The sequence below is a fragment of the Carettochelys insculpta genome, chromosome 11 (assembly GCF_033958435.1).
Source record: "Carettochelys insculpta isolate YL-2023 chromosome 11, ASM3395843v1, whole genome shotgun sequence".
Classification (NCBI taxonomy): Eukaryota; Metazoa; Chordata; order Testudines; family Carettochelyidae; genus Carettochelys; species Carettochelys insculpta.
In genome coordinates, this window is record NC_134147.1 from 910,149 (window position 1) to 933,651 (window position 23,503).

General features: G+C 46.3%; 1 protein-coding gene across 3 annotated transcripts in view; it reads left to right on the top strand.

The window, feature by feature from the left end:
- FANCD2 (FA complementation group D2) overlaps positions 1-23,503 on the top strand; it is an 82,653-nt gene that overhangs the window by 9,851 nt on the left and 49,299 nt on the right. For all 3 annotated transcript variants that reach the window (XM_075005577.1, XM_075005578.1, XM_075005576.1), the window contains exons 5-19: positions 346-449; positions 2,596-2,659; positions 5,527-5,579; positions 6,199-6,277; positions 8,609-8,733; positions 10,079-10,166; positions 13,918-14,022; positions 14,543-14,643; positions 15,246-15,354; positions 17,185-17,220; positions 19,088-19,231; positions 20,145-20,279; positions 20,767-20,898; positions 21,655-21,762; positions 22,560-22,669. In XM_075005577.1, the coding sequence (XP_074861678.1) occupies positions 346-449; positions 2,596-2,659; positions 5,527-5,579; positions 6,199-6,277; positions 8,609-8,733; positions 10,079-10,166; positions 13,918-14,022; positions 14,543-14,643; positions 15,246-15,354; positions 17,185-17,220; positions 19,088-19,231; positions 20,145-20,279; positions 20,767-20,898; positions 21,655-21,762; positions 22,560-22,669 (1,493 nt within the window). The remainder of the gene's footprint in view (positions 1-345; positions 450-2,595; positions 2,660-5,526; positions 5,580-6,198; positions 6,278-8,608; positions 8,734-10,078; positions 10,167-13,917; positions 14,023-14,542; positions 14,644-15,245; positions 15,355-17,184; positions 17,221-19,087; positions 19,232-20,144; positions 20,280-20,766; positions 20,899-21,654; positions 21,763-22,559; positions 22,670-23,503) is intronic.

Consider the following 23,503-nt stretch of genomic DNA (forward strand, 5'->3'; position numbering starts at 1 on the left):
GTCTGAGAGGTCAAGCAGAAAGTGACGCAGTTCGTCCTCCTGCACCAGATAGACAGCAATTTTGATATGTCCTATTTCAACAACTCTTTGATTTTATGAACTTGTCCATCCCCCATCAGTTTGTAAAAGAGGGTTTATGCCTTGTCTCTAAGATTCCAATGGTGTTGCTTCCCCTCTGGTTTATTTTTGCCTGCAGTCTTCTGTCCTGCTGGGTGCTCCTTGGCTTCTTTAGCGCAGCGTTCCTCTTCCCCCTCATCCTCTGCACAAATAAGCCCATCCGAAAGAGCAGTGGGTGCTCAGTCTTCCTACTTGGCCTGTGACTGACTTTTTCTTTTCTCTCTGCAGGTTGTACAGGAGTTTGTCAGTGGTTTGGAGTCTCACATTAAGGACAGAGACCAGTTCAGGAACTGCCTTCTGCCGTGCGCGCCAGTGCGAAGCGAGGGCACAAGGTCAGAGAAAATCCATTCTTTTCTCCTTGCCACCCCCCCAGGAGTTAGTCTGTGCTTGAATAATGCAAAATTGGTTGTGGGGAATATAATTTATTCTGTTCAGCCAGCATTTATATGTACTTTGATAGATTCTTTGGCCATGTTGACACTACAGGGTAGGGGTTTGGTTGCTCTGCTCATGTTGGCAGGCTTGTGTGAGCTCTCGCTGAGCTAGTGTCAGCTTAAATAGCAAGGGTGGTGGGAGTGGAGGTACAGTGCAGACATGCCAAGTATGGGTCCACCAGTTCCAGGGGAGTTGTGCTCAGCATGACTAAGCCAGGCCTTTGCTGCCACTGCCCTTGCTACCTTGCTGTGCTGCTAATTGTAATTCCACAAGCTTGATGACAGCTAGCACAAGTATGTGTGCATGAGCAGTGAATCACACCCATAGCATCAAATAACAACAGCCAGCGAGTCAAAGGCCAGAAGGGACCGCTGTGCTCATCTCATCTGCCCTCCTGTGTAACCCACACCAGAGAATTGCTCCACAGCTTCCACTAGTGAATTGTTAGCACTGTTAAAAAAAAACATCTGATTTCCACTCTGAAACAGTCTAGTTCTAACTCCCAGCCATTGGCTTTCATTATACTTTTCTCTGCTAGATTGAAAATAAGTTATCACATATTTGTAACCCATGTAGGTATTTATAGATTGAAATCAAGTCACCCATGTTCCCGCTAAGGCGTGGGCCTGCATGGTCACACAGGAGCCAGTAGAGAGCCGCACACCTGAGGAGAGTTGCTGAAGCACCTAGCCGCAGGGGCCTGGAGAGACGAGAGGTGGAACGGGAGGTGGAGAATAGGGGGTGGGTGGGGAGATTAGGGTGTGCAGGACAGCGCCAGGTAGGGCTGCCTCTCCCCTGGTCCTTGCCTGGTGTTGCTGCAGCTGGGGGAGAGATGCTCTCCCCCAGCTTTGGGGCTGCTGCAGGGAGAGAGGCCTGGAGGGAAGTTCTCTCTCCCTGCAGCAGTCTCCGGGCAGTCTGCACCACAAATCCCACTTCCTCAGCACTGACCCCGCCCATACCTTGAACCCCTTCATCCCTGACCCTACCCCAAGTGCCTCACCCCTTGTACCTTAATCCTCTGGCCCAGTCCTGAGCCAATCCCGCCTTCCAAATCCCTCAGCCTCACCCCCACTGCACGTCACCTCCATACTTGTGCACATAACAGAATTCATTCTGCACATGGACCATTGCACCCTTAACTTTTCTTTTGTTAGGCTAAATAGATTAAGCTCCTTCAGTCTACAACTATGAGGCTTTTTTCCTGTCCTTTAATCATTCTCGTGTAATTTTTTTTTTGTGAGTCTCCTCCACTTTATGAATTTACAATCAATGACAGGATTTTTCTCTCATGCAAAGGACAGGCACAGGGTCTGGGTGACACTTGCCTGATGCAGCTCCTGGAAGCAGCAGCACATCCCCTCTCTGGCTCTCACACGGAGATGGGAACATGCCGCTCTGTGTTCTGTTCCATCTGCAGCCATTGCTCTGCACCTCCCTTTTGCTGCAATTCTGGTCAGTGGGAGCTGCGGAGCTGGCACTTGGTGTGAGGGCAGCGTGCAAAGCCCAGTGACTGCCCTTGCTTCTGGGAGCTGTATGGAGCAGGGCAAGGCAAGACCATGACCTCACTCCCCTTCTGGAGCACTGGAGTGAGGCAGGCCCCCAACCCTGCTCCCCAGTGGAGCTCAAGGGCTGGATTAAAAGGTCCTAAAAGCAGGATGTGCCCCATAGGCTGTAGTTTACCCACATCTTGTCTGAGTGCCTAACCGCAAATTTTTATAAAACTGTTTGTCGTACACTTCTAAAACGACTCTGAGCTCTCAAGGGCCTGGAAATGCACTTATATTTGATATGAGGTAGTTCCCGGTTGCTATGTACTGCACAACTCAGAGTGTAACAGAAAAAACACTAGCACCCAGACCAGTTTTCCTGACAGAGGGGTTGTTTTTAATGGGAAAATGAGAGTGGTTTTGTTTTAAGTAGATGCCTTTTTTTTATTTCTGCTGGACAAAAGCAGTGTGCTCACATCATGCATTTTCCTTACAATAGCATGAAGGTCATGTTTTTCTTTTCTTTTCTTTTCATTTCTTTTCTTTTCCTCGTCAGAAATTTGGTTCATTCATACTGTGAAAGCCTCTTTAAACTACTGCTTGGAATTGATATTTTACAGGTAAGGACACTTCAAAACCTTCTTTTCAGTTGTCTGTGTTTGGGGACATTCAGCGTTTGCGAAAGTAGAGGACTATAATGCTGGACGCACTGCAGACAAGTACTGTTTACAGATCTGCTGATGCTCTTCCATCTAGACTAGCTCCCCTGCTGTTCCAATCCTGAGCTTTACAACACAGCTCTACTAGTTTAAAGGGAAAGGACAGCAAAATGAGGGATGAGGATAGGGAAAAGAGTCAGTGGAGGACCCAGGCAGGATTGATAAGGACTGTGATAGGACAGGGTTTCCAGGCACAGCTAGAGAAGTCAACCCAGGGTTATCTTTGCTTAAAAACCAGGCTATTTACAGCCCCAGGCTGGGATTTCTTTCTCACTAAGGCAAATCCAAGCAGCCACAACTGCACTTCTGCCAGCCCCACTGGCCAGCCAGAAGCCACACAAGCAAACCCACAGACTTCCCAGCTGCTATACCAGCTCAGACCAGCAACCCCCAAATTAAGGTGAGCCGTTATTAAACCTGTTTCACCCAATACCACACAGATTCTTCCAGACCCCAAAGAGCCCAGCCACAGCTCCTGGTCAATACATACTTGGATCTTACCCAAATCACCACGCACAAGCCAGACCCTTAGATCTAATATCTAAGGGTTTATTAACAAAAAAGGAAGAAGAGGGTTAGAGAGAAACAGGTAAAGCGATACTTTACACACACTGATTTTAGTCATTAATGCAGGCCAGCGATGTTCTATGCTGAAGTCTTTGCAAACGTCCTTTCGAGGTCCCCAGTCCGGACAGGCTGAACTTGTGCGGAATGAAGAACAAAGAAAGTACCTGCCAGGGCCCATCTTATAGTTTTTCGTATGCAGAGGGGAAATTCAATTTTTCTGCCATACGTCTTGGCTTACCACATGACCTGGTGGGTCACTGTGCTGAATTTCCATTCATTGCAGTCCCAGTGGGAAAACCTCACCATCACAAAATGGGCGTTCGTCCTCTGGGCCCTTGCTCAGTCTATTGCCCTGGGTGGGGTGGAGACCCATCTCCCATTGTGAATGTCAGCACTGAAACATTTCTCACACAGCTGCAGAGCTAAAATCTATAACTTTACATACAAGCATGATACAGACTTATAAGCCATGTACATAAATTCACTGCATCATTAGCTTTAATTAAACACTTCATATGACCCCCTTGGTTACAATATTTGGTGCCAGCAGACACAATGGACACATAAAATGGTCTCTCTATCCATATAAAATCCAGTCACATCACAAGGACATCAAGGGCTGCCGCAACCTGCATGTTCCAGGCCTTACCTGTTGCTCTCTGATCATCAGACCTTTTTGAACAAGTGTTGCTCCTGTCATGGGCCCTGCCACTCCATGTTGGGGAAATGGGGCAGAGCCTGGTGAGAATCCATCTACGTGACTGCATGGTAGGAATTCACAATATTTGGTAGGGATATTTGGCTCCCCCACTGGAGAAGCAGGGAAGGTTTCTTTAAAAAACCAAACCAAACCCCTCTCTCTATTGAGATATTTCTGTGGTTCCCATTGTCACAATTCTGAAAGTTTCACAAATCTTCAAGGGATTATCTTTGTGAGATCTGTAAACAAGCTGCCCCAACCACAGCTTCTGGAAGGCACCCCTAGGAATATTATGTGTACAATGCCCAAAACCAAACCGGATGTTGACAGAGGCACCCCCCATCGTTACTTAGTAATACATGGGTACGTGCTTTTAATGTACAAGTTAACACCTGTTAAAACCATTAATGACTTGGTTCTATCAAAACGTGCGATTGACTTTGCCATAAAGTAACAGCCTTGAGTAAGGACTTTGTGGAGCCAGACCACCCAACCGTTAAAATCCCTCTTGGAGCTTCCCAGGCTGTGCCTTCCCTTGGTGCAGTTTGCTCTCCCCTTCACAGCTGACTGGGTGTTTTGGCTGGTATGGAAGTGGGGCAAGGCTATGTCCCTGTCTCTTTTTTTATTCCTCTGTAGTAGCCATTTCCCTGGCAGCACTAGGAGGAAGCAGTCACTGTATTTGGGGAGCACAGGGACTATGATTATGCCTAGTACTTGTGCAAGGAGCATTGGGTTGGAAGGTTCCTTCCCATGTACCTTGTGCAGTCTCACAAGGTCAGGCCAGTACTGCAGGCTTGTACTCTTCTGATGCAGTGCAGTATCTGAGGCAGAGGGCAGTGGCTGTCTCCCCATGGGAACTGCACCAGGGAGCAGGGCTTATCAGGAGTGGAAGTGTTTCTGGTTTTATAACCCTCTTGTAAGTCAGACATCCGAGCAATTGTTGGTTTAAATAAATTTGAGAAATCCCCTGTGGGCTGAAGCCAAGCAGGGGTGTGGGAAAGTAGGGGGGTTTAAAGAGACACTGTTTTCAGCCTTCCAGGTAATGGCTGGTGCTGATGCCTCCAGCAGAGCGGTTCCGTAACAGAGTCGGGGAAAGGAGTGTGGCTTTACATAGAGTTCTCTTAATTAATTTTTGTGGCAACTCCTGAGTTATTTTGCTTAACATTTTGACCCCTACTGGCCCTGCTTATATCTGTATGTTTGTTTCTGTTGGTGAGAGGGGAATAGGCTCTGCAGGCTTCGTTACTCTGGCACGTCAGCTAGCGTGGTTTTCCCCTTTGCAGGTATCTGCCTCTGCTTTGCAGGCTGCATGCGTTCTCTCTGTGATTACGAGAGGAGAATTCCAATGAGCATCTTGTTCGTGCTCTTGGGTCCCATATGCTGCGTGTGCATCCAGTGCCTCAGGCTGTGGGCCCAGTGCAGAATGGGGTTTCTGAACACTAGCGCACTAAAAAAGAAAAAATCATCAATGTAACACTGCTTCTCCGCTTTTCGTTTTTAGCCAGCTGTTATAACATTGTTATTGGAGAAGCTCCCTGAGTTCTTTTTTGACACGTGAGTGCCTTGGTATCTTTCCTCTGACCCTAACTGAGAGCTTGTTTGTTGAGCGTGATCCCAGATGTTTGATGTTAACCAAGGACTAAAGTGTGACTGCGATGACCCTGTTTCTACATGTGAGAAAACACTCTGAGGAAGGGGGATGTTCTGTGCAGTACTCGCAGCTCGAGATAAGTGGACAGCACATAATGGAGGACAGTTATAAAGATGGAAAATGTCCCCTGAAGTGGTGTGCGTTCACTGGCTATTGGGGCTCACACTGGGTATATCGGACAGCACAACACTAAAGGCAGAGACACCCTTTATTTTGGTCCATACATGATATTTCTCTTTCTTGCTGGAGTTGCTTTGTATTCAGTCCATGTGCACCACCTCATTACTAGTAACCCCCACACCCACATTTCCTCAAGCTGAAGGTTATTTTTATTAAAGTCCAGCACAATGATGACTAACCATGTATCAGAGCAGTAATGAATCTGGATTGAAATGGGCAGCCGTTTACATTGTATCGAGTCTTGGCTTCTCTTAACAGTCTTGCTTAGCAGTGGGACTGGTGTTGGCTTTGCTGCTAAGATAACTTCAGCTGACTTGTGTTTCACTTGTTCTGGTGTTTCAGTGTGGGCACCTTTGGAACCAATTTTCCCCGGCTTATTGTCAATCAGTTTAAGTGGCTCGACAAAATACTTGACAGCAAGGTAAGTACCAAAGGTGCAGTCAGCTACATGTATTCTCCATTTAGTTCCTTAGCAGATGGGATGGGATAACCATCCTGTTTGTAGGGGACAGCAAGCACGTGCACGGCTTGGGGTGCTGGAAGGGCTGCAAAGGGATGGCGAGAGTCAAACAACCAAAATGTTCTGAAAACCCAGTAAATAATATATTCAGCCCATTTATGACAATGGCCAGTATGAACCTTAGGATTTGAGCCACAGGTCTTACTTAATATGTGGGTTGATAGAAATTTTGGTGATAATGATAAAATGGAATAGCAAGTATCCCTCCAAAAGCAGAGGACCAGAAGAGAATCTGGGGCAGGGGTGGACAAACTTTTTTGCTTGAGGGTCATATATCAGTAAGAAAATTGTATAATGCCTGCAAAATTGGGATATGGGGAGGTAAGACTCCAGCTGCGGGGGGACAGGTGCTGGGGCTGGGGCTGGGGGGCTTAGGGTGCAGGAGGGTGCCCCAGGCTAGGATCAAAGGATTCAGAGGATGAGAGGGGAATCAGGACTGAAGAAGGGATTTGAGTGCAGGGGAGCTCAAGGGTGCAGGCTCCAGGCAACACTTACCTCAAACAGCTCTCGGAACCAGCAACATGTCCCACCTCCAGCTTCTACAGGGCGACATACTTAGGCAGCTTTTTGCACCGCCTCATCTACAGGTGCCACCCTGCCACTCCCATTGACTTTGCTTCTGGGAGCTGCTGAAGGTAAGTGTTCGTAGGTGTAAGAGCCAGAGGAGTGACATGCTATTTCTTTCAGGAGCCAGAGCATGTGCCAAGCGGGGCAAACCCCCAACCTCACTCCCTGGGGGGGAACTCAAGGGTTAGGTTAACATAGGAATAAGGGGACTTTGAAGTAGCCAGGGTCCTTTCGAAAAGGAGCCCCATCTGGATGAGCTGCATCAATTTCAAAGTGCCTCAGCCGCCCGCGTGCTAATGAGGCGCTGAATGTGTATTTCAGCGCTTCATTAGTAAACTTCAAAATGGCCATTTGCATGGCCTTTTCGAAGTTTTTGGCTAGTGTAGACGTAGCCATAAAGTTCCAACCTGCTACAGTTTGTCCTACAATATCAATTTATTTTAACCAAGTACTTCCCATCTTGTTCTTGTAAAGCATAATGGCAATGATTCACTATCCAAGTATGAAGATGTGTTGTTATCTATCCTGTGGATATTAGGAGGATTTTTAATATCCTGAATGTGTAAGTTATTGAATGCAGAACAGCCCCATCTAATACAAATCGTAACAATTTGGATGGCTGCGAACCCTAAGCTTCCATCAGTCTAGCTTCCATCTCTTAGGAAGGTGGAGTTCTTGCAGAAACAGAAAAAACCCTTCCATTGCTGCAGTCTGTGTTTGCAATACAGGCTTACAGTGCTATAGTTATGTTGGCATAGCTATGCCACTGAGTGCCTTTAGTGTAGGTGTGGCCCAAGTTGTGGTGAACTGAAGAACTACACAGTTATCTAACTTCCTGGCTTTTCTGCTGAAAAGAAGGGGTGTCAGTGGACATGAAGAGCTCACTGGATTTGATAGTTCCATCAGCATGTTTGAGAACTTCCGCATAGATGGCCAAGAAGTAGATGAGGAGAAGGATGAAGGAGTCTAGTAGAAAATTAGAGATGAATTCCATATAATTGTTATCGCTTTCTGTGTTCTCTGCTTCCCTTTTCAGTTTCCTTTTTAAAAATCAGTCCGTCTCTGTTGATTACTCACTACTCAGCTACCATTACTACAGTGCTTTGAATGAAAGAGAGTTGTTCTGAATTGTGAAGGTTTAATTACTTTTACCTTTCAATCTTTTTTGCCCTGCAAAACAATTAGGGTTTTAATCGCAAAATATGCTGGTTTAAAAAAAGCGTGTGTAAAGCCAAATTATCCTTTGGCCCAGAGGATAGTGGAGTGGACTGAGACTCAGGAGATCTTGGTTCTGTTGCCAGCTCTGTCATTGGCATGCAGAGTTATTACAGGCAAATCAATTCACCTCCCTGGGCCTCAGTTTCCCTATCTGTAAAAAGGGATAATGATCTTCCTCATAAAATGCTTTGAGATCCACTGACCAAAAGTGCCAGGTACTCTTGTTTATATGTAGCCACTCAGGAGGACAGTGATAACGGGTACATTCAGCATAAGCAGAGAGAAATGACTTCATTAAGGACATTATGTTTATAATTTCATCCTTGCTGTGCCGGGTTTTTGCTGGTGGTTAGAAAGAAGGCCATGTTGTTTTTTGATTTGCCATGGTGGTGGTTGTGGTGATGGTGGTTTTGAAATTGTCCTATCCCATGTTTTCTTTGCCTGCAGGATCTTGTGACAAAGTTAATGCAGATGGTTAGCATTTCTCCAGTGCCAATCCAGCATGACATTATCACCAGCTTGCCAGAGATCCTGGAGGATTCCCAGCAAACTGATGTTGCCAAAGAGGTTAGGTAAGGCTCATAGTCATGCTGTCCTGTAACTGTCTTTGCGCTGTGTGCGCTTTACTCCAAGCTATGTAGTGCATCAGAAGTGAGATGTGTCTTTGTCAAATTTCGAACTAGAGCTAAAGGAATAAACGGTAATGACCAAATACTGTCAACCCTTATGGGGACCAACCACCAGCGAGAACACAGCATGCACTTTGTAGCTTGCATAGTATGTTACATAATTGTTTACAAGACAGCAGAGTAATGCTGGTATCAAGATTTGTTAAGACTTTTCCTGGCTTTGGAGGGTAGCAAGTCTACTGGTTACAGATAGCACTGCTAATGACCTTGTTACATCACTCTGTGAAATATAAACAGAGAGGAAGCCGTGCTAGTCTATACACTATCAAAACAAAAAGCAGTCCAGTAGCACTTTAAAGACTAGCAAAATAGTTTATTAGGTATTATTTCTTAGGTATAAACTATTTTGCTAGTCTTTAAAGTGCTACTTGACTGTTTTTTGTTTTGTCTGTGAAATATGAATAATACACTCGTACCTCTTTAATTCAGCAACCTCGGTAAAGAGGATGTGCCGGATTATGGAATTTTCAGGACCACTGGTGTCCTCACTGGGGGTGGGAATGCAGGGTCTGGGCATGAGTGGGTTGTGGATGGGCAATTAGCTGGCACCATGCTCCCATAGGCACACATGGCTCTGCAGCCCACCCCCATTCTCAGGCACGGCCCCTTGCAACTATGGGAGTGGTGGTGGGAAAACCTCCACAGAAGCACTTTGCTGTGCTGCTATTGTCTGGGGCGGGGGGGTGTGTGGTGGCGGCGGCGGCAGTGGATAGACCCTCTTCCTCTGCCAGGGTCTGAACCAGGAGTGTTCGAGGATTAGGTACAACCGGATTGTGGAGGTTCAAGTGTAATGCTTGCCTGACTCTTTATGAGTTTATTGGGCAAGTTCTCACATCCCTATAAGAGGCTGTGAAATTCAAAACATTATTAGCACCAGTCAGTGAAGGTGGCTCCCTGCCCAGTGCACTTTGCCCCAAGCCAAAGTGGGAGATGTTGCAGTGCTTGTGTCCTGTCTGGAGCCACATCTACGCTGTAGGATTTATACAAGTGTGATTGTGCTTAGTCTTACAGCATAGACAACAGCCGGCACTGACGGAGGGGAGCTTTTCTGTCTGTGTAGGAACACCCCTTCCCAAGTAACCATTTTCTGTAGGGCCTCAGGCATATGTTTGTCACCATTTCAGGGATTCTGGAGTGAGCAGAGAAACTGCTGACATTTTATAATTGGATAATCCACTTAATAAAAGCTCATTATTTGTTTTTCTGCAATCTTTTTCTTGCATATCAGCCAGCTGTTAAAACGGGACACTCGCCTAACTGTTCCAATTCTGGATGCCCTTTCCAGTTTGGATCTTGATGCAGAGCTTTTGGCTGAGGTAAGAGTCTCCAGAAAACACAAGCATAAACCTTAGATCTTCTCTGATCATTTCAAGTGTTGTGTTTAAAACCATCTCCTTCCTCTGAGATTTTAGAGTCATTCCATGCCAGTTGAAGTGGGAAAGCTGGCAGGAATGCCATTTGAATGGACAAGTTTCTAAATAAAATTGTTCTTGAGACAAGTCTGCGAACTGAGGATGACTGGTATTAATTTTTCTGGCTTTAATGGAAGGATGTGTTCTCAGAGAATGTCCCATCCTAACCACCGAGTTAGTAACTCTTTATGTCCTGAAAGGTACAAGCTTATTTCCATTATTGTGTTTATTCTTTCTACTGTACATGGATGCTCTCATTATGAATGTAAATTTCCAGCCTTTGAATACTATTAAACTTTTGGCTTTAGTAATATTATTGTAATGCCAAGTTCCATAGGTAGAATTTTTTAAAAGAAAATAACAATTATTCATTCATCTAACATTTGTTGGTCTGAAATTCATTGGCTTCCCCTTTGATCTTGTATTATGAGCAATGGTAAATAGGAGCACACCACTTACCATCTTCAGGCCCTCTCATTTTGTGTTGCTCTTTCATATCCTTCTGAACTAAACACTCCAAGTCTTTTCAGTCTGTTTCAAATGAAAGTTGCTTCAGCTTCTGCTAAGTTCTGTTACCCATCTCCAAAACCCTGGTTATCTCTAGTTACATGTGGCGACAGGAATAGAAACCAGTATTCTAAGTGTGAGCATCCTGTTGGTTTATAGTGTTCCATGTTCTTCTCCAGCCCTTTCCTTTTTATCCAATGATCTTGTTTGTTTAAGTTGCCATCACTGCACATTTGTCAGCAATTTTCATTGAGCTGTCCACGAGACTTCTCAGGTATCTTTTCTTGAGTGGCTCCAGCCAATTTAGAACCCAACAATGTATGACTCTTCAGAATATCCCGTCCTGTGTGCATTACCTTGCTTATCAGCAATTGTATTGCCAATTCCCCTTGTTTGCCTTGATGATGATATTCTCCAACTCCCTGCAAAGTTCCTTGCTATCTGCTCTAGTCTTGCCTAGCCTAAATAATTTTTATAGAGTCGTAAATTCCAAGGCCAGAAGGGAACACAGTGATTTATCTCCATTCTGATTGCCTGTATAACACAGGCCATAGAACTTCCCCCAAATAATTCCTAGAGCAGATCTTTTAGAAGAACATCCAACTTTGATTTAAAAATTGTCAGGGATCAAAAATACTCCCCAACCATTGGGAATGATTTTTCATGCTCTGTAAACGTTGCAACCTCATAGCTTGCCACTTTTTTCCCTGGGGATCTTTAATAAATATATTAAACCAGTCTCAGTTCAGAACCATGGGTCCTGTTCCCATTATGGAAATTACAATGTGTATCTCAAAAGAGGGAGTGAGGTTTGCGTCTTGGGGTGTATAGAATCCATGCTGACCTGATGAACAAGAAATGTAGTGCAAGAACTGCTAGTTGATGCTGATTGGCAGCCTCACAGCAGCCGGGGGAGTGAAAGAGCTGAGAAGTAGAGGGGCGGGGTGGATGCCAGAGGCACAAACATGGCAGAGAAAGAGAGCCCTGCAAGCAAGCTGGCAGAAAGTCTACCCAGAGTGACATCAGACCTAGGGATGGACAACCAGAATCACAGGGTGTGGAAGCCTGGCGAGCCCATGGAAACAGGAAGCAGCTCCTGGCATTGCATGAAAATTGTTAAGGACAGATTCTTCCCGCCTGAGTTAAGGGCCCAGAGCTGCAATCCAGTGGATTGTGTGCTCCTGAGTTCCCTGTCAATCCATTAACAGATGGCTTCTAAGTCCCTTCAGGAAAGGCTAGATCACTCCTGCCAGCTATAAGGAGAAGCCCTTATACCCCACTGGGACAGGAATTAATGTCCTTGCCTCCAGAAGGACTGCAGAGACCCAGGCAAAAGCATAGGCCAAGTTCCTGCTGATCTGAGAAGACTGCACAACACCCTGTCTAACCAAAGGGTGACACTAATGTAAACAGGCTTTATGGACTGCCTTTCCCAGGTACTGCTGCACATGGAGGTAGAGGAGTCAGAGAGGAGGACACTTCATTATTGGTGACCTCTGCTGCTTGTCTGACTTTTGGTGTTTAGAGACCCCACTGTGGATCATGATTTCATGCAAACTGACTTGGAGGAAGAACTCTGAAGTGGGAAGGAGCAGCCATTTTTCCTGTGCATTTGCTGAGGGAGATTCAGTGACTCGTTGCTGGGCTCAGTCTCCCTGTTTTTGTTTTGTATTTTATTAATACTGAGTGCTGCTGAGGAAGACACAAGTAGCACCGTTCTGCAACCCCCTTGCCCAATGAATCCCTGGTCATAAAGCATCACTCGGGTCTCTCTCTGCAGGCTGGGGGTCATTTGTATGAGGCGCTGCCTCATTGTCAAGTCAACACCTGCAAAATAAGAGTATGCAGGGTGAAAATGTAGACTGGCGGGGAGGTACAAAGGCTGCTTCCTGTCAGACCTATGTACTTGCTAAACTTGGGCAGCTCTGCTCAGGTTGTTTGTGAGCACAATGCGGGTGGTTTGCTTGAGGCTGTGTCTACACTAGCCAGAAACTTCGAAATGGCCATGCAAATGGCCATTTCAAAGTTTACTAATGAAGCGCTGAAATACATATTCAACGCTTCATTAGCATGCAGGCGGCCGTGGCGCTTTGAAATTGACGCGGCTCGTCCCGACGGGGCTCCTTTTCGAAAGGACCCCGCCTGCTTTGAAGTCCCCTTATTCCCATCTGCTCATAGGAATAAGGGGACTTCGAAGTAGTTGGGGTCCTTTCGAAAAGGAGCCCCGTCAGGACGAGCCGCACAGCGGCGAGCCGTGTCAATTTCGAAGCACCATGGCCGCCCGCGTGCTAATGAAGAGCTGAATATGTATTTCAGCGCTTCATTAGTAAACTTCGAAATGGCCATTTGCATGGCCATTTCGAAGTTTTTGGCTAGTGCAGACACAGCCTGCATGTGTTGAAGACTATTTTATTGTTTGTCGGGGTGGGGAATGTGCAGCCTGTGGGCTGGGTCTGGCCTGCTGCTTCATTTCATCCAGTTAGCTTCTGGAACAGTGTGGAGCTGGGCCTGGCCAGCAAGGAGCCTGCCTTAGCACCACTGCACTGCTGACTGAAGCCTGCACCCCGACCTACTGTCCTAACTCCCTCCTAGACCCCACATCTACTCCTAAGCTCCTTCCCAGAGTCTGTACCCCAAACTGCCTCCTGAACCCCAGCTTCTTGTCCCATCCCCTGCCACGTCCCAGAGCCCACATCCCCAGATGGAGCCTATGTTCCTTCTCACACCCTAGCCCTGCCTCAGTCCTGAGACCCCCCTGGCTCCAGCCTGGAGCTGCCTCCTACACTCAAATCTCTCATCCCAAGCCCCACCCCAGTGCCTGCACCCCCAGATGGAGCCCTCACCTTCTCCTGCACTGCAATGCCCCGCACCAGTCTGGAGCCCCATTCGCACCCTGAACTCCTTATTTCTGTCCCTGAGCCTGTCTCCCCCTGGCCCATGGGGCTGTGTGTGGTCCCTGACTGGTGGTGGTTGGTTTGGTTGTTTTTGTTTTTGGAATGCGAGGGGCAGGGTCAGTGTTCCCTGATTAAAAAAAACATTCCCCGGCCCTGACTTTCATGGTCCCAAAAAGTTGCTGTAATCTATAATAACCATGCAGTCTCTGTGGCATCTCAGTCCTACCGATGACACAATATTGCTCTTATCTTAGGTGCGCCAGTCTGCTATGGTCATTGTGCCTGCTGTAAAACTGGAAGACTTGCCTGTGGTAATCAAATTCATTCTCTATAACATCAAACCTGTGGATGCAGTAGAGGTACAGTATTTGCCCTGTTACAGGGGGATGTACAAACAAGTAGTGTTTAGGAACCCAGGCATGGTCATGCCAGTATAAACCTATGGGCAATGTAGTCCAGTGTCCAGCTTGGCAGAGACCAATGCCTGATTCTTCAGCTGAAGGTGAAATACTCTAGTAATACTGTACGCTGCTAAGTACTAAACCTCCTGAGGAATTTATTTCTGACCCCATTGTTGATTCCCTTGTGCCCTGAAGCATGAGGATTGAGAGCCTCTCATGTGCTCTGGGTATCACTCAAGCCGCTTTATTAATTTTTTGAATATGTTTTGCAGAGACAGATGGGAATTGTCTTTAAAGGGCCTTACCATGAAATCCCTGTGCAGGGGACTTATTGCCCTGTGCCCCTCTCTGTCTTTTGCGGCAGGCCCTTTACATTTTTTTTCCCTCTGCCTTTCTCCTCTGTCCCTAAAATGTGACCTTGGGATGTACAAATGCTCTAACAATGTGCCTCTCTGTTATGAATAAATGTACTCTGCAGGTCATTTCTACCCTTCGCAAGAACTTGGATCTGTCATCATGTATATTACCTCTGCAGCTACTGTCTTCCCAGAACAAGCTCAAAAGCCAGCCACAAACGAGGTATTTGCATTGTATCCACATGATTCAGGTTGGCTTCTGCATGGGTAAGAGGGGCAAAAAAACATTGATTCTGAGATGTCTCAGCTCGGTTTAGTTACATATGCTAGTATCATTTGCATAGTGTGCTATATCCGCTGGCATCTTCAGCGCTTCAGCCAGTATCCCTTCCAGCCAGCATCACCGTAACTGCATCCCCTTGTCTGCTGCTGTATCCTGCCCAGATGGCACCATCCACTATTCTACTGCAGTCTCTCTTCCAGCCTGCATCGCACCCCTGCAGCTGTGCGGGCACACCCGCTCTGGCTTGTGCTGCTGCGACTTCATCACTCATCCCCCTGGCTGGCATTTACACCCAGGATTAGTGCCACTGACCCCTCATTCCTGTACCCTGCCAGCAGATGATCCCTGGATGGCTCTGCTGCTCTTGCACCCACCTCATCCCCCTGTCCTGCCTTTATTGTGATTTCTGTCAGCATTGCTTTCATTCCATCCCTGCCATCACCTCCCTTCTAACAGGTGGTGCTGCAGCTGCTCCTCCTCTTAGTGCTGAGTTGACCGTTACCTTTTATGATAAGAACAATTCTATCCCTCTCTGTTTGCAGTTCCTCCGCAAGCCAAGTGAGCAGCAGCCAGAACTGTGTCAAGCTCCTTTTTGATGTGATGAAGTTAGCTGTGAGATTTCAGAAGGGCATTTCTGAAGCTTGGATAAAGGTCAGATCATTCTTGCCAGAGTTTTTGGTTTTTAATATAGTTAGAACATTACCTGCAGATTTTTGTCACTTGTGTTACACCTTCTATCCCTGAAGGTACCAATCCAAACCTTTTTCTATGTATCAATGCTTTGCACTTTTCAGCTACAGATCTCAAAGTGCTCTCAAGACTCTGAGTAAACTGTATGAGCCCTGTTCTACAAAGCAAGGACCTGAGGCACAGGTGGAGCCCAGCGCTGCTATTTTAAATGAGCATTTTTTTGTAAATTTGTGATTTAGCTTAATCTGGGCCTCAGTCTTCTCAGTTGTGAAGTGGGCTTATGACATTGCTGTTCTTGGTAACTGATGTTTATAATGTGCTATTGAAGTGCTGACAGCAACTGATGCAGCCAGGGGGCAAAGTTCAATTTTGAATGATGATCTGTGAGCTGGGGTATAGCGTATGAGGCTGGACTTGATTTCTTGTTCCCAGTTCTTAGTTTGTTTATTCAGGATCTCAATTCCATTCTCAAAGGCTGAAGTTGTTTTGTGTCCTCTGTCAAATTGTTGTCATGTAAGAACACATGAACAGGCCTAAGGGCCAGGAGGGAAGTTTCTGTTCCTGTAGTACAATCAAGTTCCCATCCCTGTGGTACAGCCCTTAAACCCCGCAAACATAAACACCAAATAGCTATATCAGCCCTAACACCTGCACTTGAGCTGGGAAACTAGGGAACCAATAAACAGGGTAATCTTGGCTTCAGCCTCATGAGAACACTGAGTGGCATTGAGCCAGCACACACTCAGTAAACTGCTGAGGGATAAAATCACTGCACGGTCCTGCCCTGGAAAGTATCACCGGGGACTTCAGCCTCTGGGTACCCTGGATTCCCCCATCTGGAGCCATGTGGCCCTGATGTGAGACCTTCCAGGATCATGACTCCCTGTGGCAGAAGGGACATAAGCATTCCAAAAAGCCTTTTACTTGTTTAAGCGTTGTCCTGTAGTGCTTTCACTTCCTAAAGTGTACCTTGTAAATTAAGTATCAGTGAAGTAGTAAGCTTAATAAAGTACATTTTCCCTAATCAACTCTGTGTTAAAGCAAATCCATAATCCTGTCTGCCCGTGGCCCAATGAGCTAACAACTGTAAACTTGCACATGTATTCATGTGGGAGAATCTAGGAGTGGAGGGAAAGTGCAGATCTGTGGTGTAAAGTGTTCAGAGGAAGGCAGAGATGCTACTCCTGTTATGTGCAGGAGTGAGGGGAAAACAGAGGAGTCATGGAAGAAATTTAAGGAAAATGTACTATGCTGCAAGCCCCTGTGTTGTCTTTCCCACCCCTGTGCCTAGAGCACTTCCTGCCAGCGGCAGTCAGTCACATCAGAGTGTTAGACACACTTGGAGACAGTGAGGAACATTTGGCTTATCTGGCCATTGGAACGTTCCATTTATCTGGCGGTTTCTTCCCCCCATATCGTGTACACACCAGTCACCCCCAACCTCACTGGGTTAAGTCTTACATGGCCTGCTGGCTAGAATTTTATTTTGTTTTTGGGGGGAATTGTTCTGTTCCTCAGTGAAGACGTTGTTCTTGCTCTGGAAAAACTCATGAGGGAGAAGAGGGGGGCCTAGCTTTTAATGAGAGCTCTGGGAAACTGCCTCCTGACTCTGCAGTATTTAATGCAATTCACTGTCCTGGACTGGGGAGACTGCGGAGAAGAGAAACTGACAGGTGCAATAGTCCTTTTGGTATGTGGCTAGCCAGTCCGGTCAGATCTGTTGTGTAGGGGGTGTGGGTTCTGACGTGCATTATTATTACACTTGGTTGTAACAGCTTCTTTCCTCCTTAGGCGATTGAGAACACTGTCTCTGTGTCGGACCACAAGGTAATGCCTCTCTTGGTTCTTCCTGAACTGTAGCTGTTCTGGGTTATGTGTCTCTCTCATGGACACACCCTGGCGAGGGCACTTGTTTCTTCCGCAGGAATAGAATCCGAGGTTTTGCTGCGGAGATCAGGAACTGCAAGTGACTGAGAGATCTTAGGGGTCTCGATGCATTTGTTCTTCCCAGAGTTTTAAATGGGTTCACTCGGAATTGTGTTTACACCTGACCATTCTTAACGCCAAATGCATTCAGCCCTATCTGAAAGTTGTGTGAGAGGCTGTTCCTCTGAATCCACCTTCTTCCTCCACCTTTGCTCTCTGTACAATGTAGACTAGCCTTCAGACAGAGATGCTCCTTTCAGTAGTTGTCCACACAGAGGTTCCTGTGAAGGGACAACCGGTTCCCTAAGGGAAAACAGGGGGATCAATGTCTAGAGGAAAGTCCAGAGGGACTTCAGCTCCCCTAAAATCCACTTCATGACAAAGATCACCAAGGTCTCCAGCCAGGATTGACCCTGGGGAGCAAAATTTCCCATTTCCTAGAGAAATAGTTTTCTTCCACCAGAGACAAGTTAACTGGGGAAATGGTGAGCCAGAGATATTCCTTTGAGAATGATGCAACGATGGTTTTAATGCAACAAATAGATCTTCATGATTCCGTCTAAGCAGAGACAGGTCTGAGTCAGACACCAAATCCTACCTACACACTAAGGAAATCCAGGTTGCTGTGTGATTATGACTAACAATGTGCAGCCTCACCATGCACAAGACCAAGCACTCCAACTGGTGTCTGAATCTGGACTCCCTGTTCAGATGTGTTCTGCCTCCCTTCGGTTGGCCCATTTGTGAATCATACAAATGCAAAGGCTAAAATACTTCACAAGTGAGGCAGAACCCGGAGCCATGGATGGAGATGCTTGATTGTACCGTTGGCTGTAGGGCCTACTTGACACATTTCCACCTTTTCTGTCTTCTGCGGAGGCCTCTTTTGACAAGGTGGTGGTACAGGCTTCTTAGTGAGCTCACAAAAAGGCAGATACCGGTTGAACCTCTCTATTCCAGCACTCTCGAGACCTGACTGGTGATGAATGAGATAATTTGCTGAACCACAGGAGATCAATATTGTCCAGCAGCCTTACCAACATTTCCATTGCTTACTGGGCTCCGAGAAGACATTCAGGGGTAAATTAGAGCAAAATAACAGCACAGAATGCTGAGAGCCAGGACTGGTGGCTGTAAATAGATTTAAGGAACTGTGGAAAACTTGGCCAAGCCCATGTAAGTGGACATCTGGCTAACTAAAATCATGCTGGACCAAAGATGTTGCCAGACTAGAATGGTTCAACCTGTACTTACTTCTTTCCTAATGAGCTTTTGTTTTATAACCCTCTCTGCATCTGTTCACTACTCTTTATTTCCAGGCATCCAGAATCATGGGAGACACGAGGCTGCAGAATGGAAGATTTCCTTTCTGTTAGCAGGGTCTGCCACTCTTCTACCAACCCTGAGTGGCTCACAAGTTGAAAGTCAGATGTTCAGCAGAATTTTTACCATAGGACAGTGCCTCTCTAAGACTTAAAGCATTCCTTGGTCTAATGTACATAGTTATTTCATTGTGTCTGCAATATTTGTTAACAATATTATACAACTGGTCGAGCTGGGGGTGAACTTCTTTGTCAGCAAGTCGGAGCAGAGAGGACATGGCCGCGTTATGTGGTGCCAAAATGCTGATCAGCCTCCGTGAGTGTTAGAGAGAGTGGGGCAGCTCAGAATTGAGAGAGACACTGCTAGTGGGAAGGAAATAACAGCGAGAAATTTCCTGTTCTGCTGCATAATGGTTATATAATTAGTAATGATTTCTTCTGTGGAGGTTCTGGATCTGATAATTCTGCTGCTAATCCATACGACACACCCCAAGAGCAAGAAGCAAATTGAGAGAGTACTGAAGAACAAGATTCTGTTGGGTTGTGTGCCAGAGCAGCTGATACAGAGTGCTTTCCGGAATCATTCGCTGGTGAGTGCTGGTGAAATTCTGCAGGCCTGGAGCATTCCCCTTTCCCCCTTCTGCATCCTGGGAGCATCAGATTGCGGTTCAGATCTTTGTTTGGTTAGAAACAGTGACCTACTGCCAGAGCTTGTTTCCTGGGACTCCTCAACCTTCCTGTGGACTTTCCAAGATTTGCTGGAGAAAATCTGCCCTCCTCTGCCTTGCAGTATTAGGATAGGATGCTGGTCCTGTAGATCTTAGCATGCTCTCTTGCCCAGTCTCCCCACCCAAGTGACTCCCTTCACCAAGGCCTGACATGCTGCTGTGTTTCATGTATTTCTTAGGCTGTACATTCTTAAACACATACCTTCTTGCAAGTATAAAATGGTCTGCATTTAGACATGTACATATGTCTGACTTGAGTACCGGTAGTTATAAGGAGAAGGGAGCATGAATGGGGACAGACAGTACCTGTCTGTGACTTAAAGCAGGGCATGAAGTCTGAACATTTGTCTACTGTGCCAATTTTAAGTTACTGGTTTAGCTGCACCAGTATGAGAGTAGACGGTTGTAAACTGGCTTGCATGAGTCACCCAGCTCAAGCCCATTTTATGCTGGTACACCAAGTCAACATGAGGAGTTTGCACCTGTGCAGAGGTACTGTGTTGATGCAAAAAACCTCTTGTGCAGATGAGTTCCTCATTGCTTTACAAGCAAAGCAGGACCATGGAAAGCGCAAATCTAATACAGCATCAGCCAATATCTAGCCTGAGGAAGGCGAGTCAGAGGCCTGGGAATCACCTGCTAAACTAATGGGGGAATCTTGAGTGTAAAGAGCAATGCTCCTCCAGTTGGAACTCTTAAAATGAAGGGTGGAAGCTTTGAAAGCCAATAGTAATGACAGGAATCTCTTGTCTCTCTCATGATGTCTGTATTTCAGGTTATCAAAGAGTTCTTCCCATCAATCTTATCACTGGCTCAGACTTTTCTGCACTCTGTGGATCCAAGCGTTGTCTCCTTTGGCAGCTGCTTGTACAAGCAAGCATTTGCAGCCTTTGATTCTTACTGCCAGCAGGTATATTTTGAAATATATAATAGCCTATACTTTTACTCTGTTAAATATAAGCTCTGACAGAGCTGCAGATCAAAGGAGGGACGTCAAAAAACCTGGAGGTCAGTGAATCCTCTATATAGGGGTTACAATATATTTCCACCTTGTTTTATGCAATATCTTTCACTCAAACTACTTCTTAAAATGCTATAGAAACTCAATAATGCAGATACACAGTTGAATAATAAACAGGGAAACAAGTTTGATGTGAGAGTAGGGGAGTGCATCCATACTTTGTTTTTATGAAACTTAGCCCAAGGCAAAAGAGATGAATTCTCATCTGAGTTCATATATACCGAGTCTTTTGCTTTAATGTATGATGGACTTGTCATTTGACTGTCAACCTATCTGATGTAGCATATACTTTGTTGGCGTCCCAGAGGCCTGGTACAGAACAGACTTCTTTTCTATTTGCTTTTCATTCTTGGTTTCTTGTGGATTGTTCCTTCAGGAAGTTGTGAGTGCATTGGTGACTCATGTGTGTGGTGGAAATGATGTAGAAGTGGACATTTCTCTGGATGTGCTCACTGACCTAGTGACTCTGCATACCACCTCACTGATGCGCTATGCCACCTTTGTGAAGGTAGTGTACCTACATGTGACTGGTCCACACTTAAGGCTTTTCTACAGGATGAGCTGTGTATGGCAAGCTCATTAAACTCCCAAGAACAAGGAGCAAACTGCCCTCCTGGTCTTCTTTCTCTGGGCCAGTCATTGTTTTATAGATTTGTCATGTCCTTTTTTGTCTGTCCCCTCGGTAGAGTAACAACCCCAGTCTTCTCAGTTTCTCCTCCTAGGGGAATTCTCCAGGCACTTGCTTATTCTTTTCACCCATCTCTGAATCCATGTTAGTTCTGAAATATCTGTTTAGAGACGGGGTGTCCACTGCTGCATGCAGTAGCCAGATGAAGTCACACCGTTGATTTACAAAATGGCATTATAGCATTTTCCATCTTCCTGCCATGAGCATTAATGCCTTGGAACAGCTTGGAAAACTAGGAACAAAGCCCTGAAGTGGCAATGGAAGCAGACTGGGTGTCAGTAGAAGGGCTGGAGCACAGATTTAACATGCTCCTGGGGACCAAACCTTTGGAGGAGGCAAGCAGCAACATTTTGCATGTCTTTCCTTTCAGCCACCATCCTGGGAAATTTCAATAATGCAGCCCAGAAGTGATATGTGCATGAATGCTGCTTTATTTTGAATGCACAGTGGTAGCTTTTTCCTGAGTGTGTGCAAAAAAAGAAAAAACAAGTCTTCTTCCTGGCACACTGGTGGGCTCTTTGGAGGCTGACACACCCGTCAGGGTGTTGTGACTACTTTGAAACGTCTCTGTTACAGACTATTTTGGACTATACGGAGAAACTGAACCCACAGCAAATCCGGAAACTCTTCTACGTGCTCGGTGAGCTGGCATCCAGCCAAAGGTGTGAAGACAGCTATATTCAGGTGAGTGGACAGTGAGAGACGGGGGGGGGCGGGAAGGGGACTGTCTTTGGTTCTTCCTCGGATGGGCTAGTTTGCAAAGCTTGTGTGGTGTGGAGAGAGCAGCAGCAAGCCCAGGGTGGTGAAGCTCGTACAGCTGTCCTGCCTCTGGGGACTTCTGGTGCTCAAACCGTTCAATTTTCAAATTCCCTCTTCTCACCCTCCCTTTCCTCCCCCGAAGGCTGATGCTCGTGAGCCTCTTTCCGGCACCTGGCTCTGCTCCTGTGGAGTTCATTCTGCTTGCCCATAGGGGGAACTCCCTGCTGCTACTGCCCGTCTGATTAGCTCCCCTGGAGAAATACCCCTTTCCTGCACACGTCCCGAGGGCCTTTACAGCCCTTAGGAACCCTTCCGGCAGCATAAGTCAGCAGCTGCGCCCCTGTAGCCCTGCTGCAGGAGAGCGTCCCACACATAGGCAACTAAAGGTTGGCGAAACAGAAACAAAAAGAGACTCTGTCCCCAACAAGTTACCCTCCTCAAAGAAGCACTTTCCCTGTGTATTGCTGTAACAAAGTGTCAGAGTTAGAGCTTTGTTATCCGTTAGTTCAACAGCTAATACTCTAGAGGGTGAATGTGGGTTCTCCCTTACGAGGATGTATTTTTCCCCATCTGGCTACCCCGTTGGAAGTGACGGGGAAGTAAATGATCTCCTTTGCAAGCTCTGAGGACAGACATGTTGAGAAGTGATATGTTCCCAGCAGTGCCTTTAACACACCTATGGTGACTACTTGTAATGCCCCATTCTCGCTCTCTTTCTGCAGGACGATATGCATATGGTGATCAGGAAGTGGCTGTCTAGCACTGTTCCAAAGTACAAACAAATGGGGATTATTGGTGCTGTTACCATGGCAGGCAGTATGGCAGCAAAGCGGTGAGAAAGGAATAGAACATGTCCTCTGTCACGTAACCCGCTCTAGCCAGCATGATACAACCAGAGCCAGCCATAGGGGACAGGCTTGTGATGGTCACATGAAGGTCTCACTTGAAGAAAATCACTGGGGCTGGGAATCTTTGCACACTGTTGTCCTCTGTATCCAGCTCTCTTGCTGCTAGTCCTGCCACTACTTGCCTGTTAATGCTGATTCGGAGATGCCTTGATCAGAATCAGAGGGAGTTGTGACTGAAAAGGATTGGGGGTCTCCTGTGGATCATCCAGACCTCCGATGTAAAAACCAGTGGGTTCTTGAGTCGGAGCAGAGAGATTATATGACCTCTGTATCCGTGCCTGGTGTCACCACTGCTGGAATACTGTGTCCACAGTTCAAGATGGATTTTGGTAAATTGCAGATGGTCCAGAGAAGAGCCCCAGGAATGAGTCAGGATTGAAAAACACACCTTGTACTGATGGACTCAAGGAACTCAGTCTGTTTAGAGTTTCAAAATGAAGGCTAATGGGTGACTTGATCGCAGGTATATGTAATACCAAAGTGGGGAACTAAAGTTTGATAATAGAGTGCTCTTAAGTTTGACAGAAAGCAGTGTGATGTAGGCCCAGAGCTGGGAGTTGAACCAGACAGATTTCAGACTGGAATAAGGTGAGACTCTCTAATGGTCAGCCATTTACCAGGAGCGCTGATGGAGTCTCAGTCACTTGGAATTTTTAAGCCAAGATTGGATGTTTTTCTAAAAGTTCTCCTCTAGTTCAAATCAAAATCAATTCAGGAACCTCAGACTGATCATAATGGTCCTTTCTGGCTTTATAATC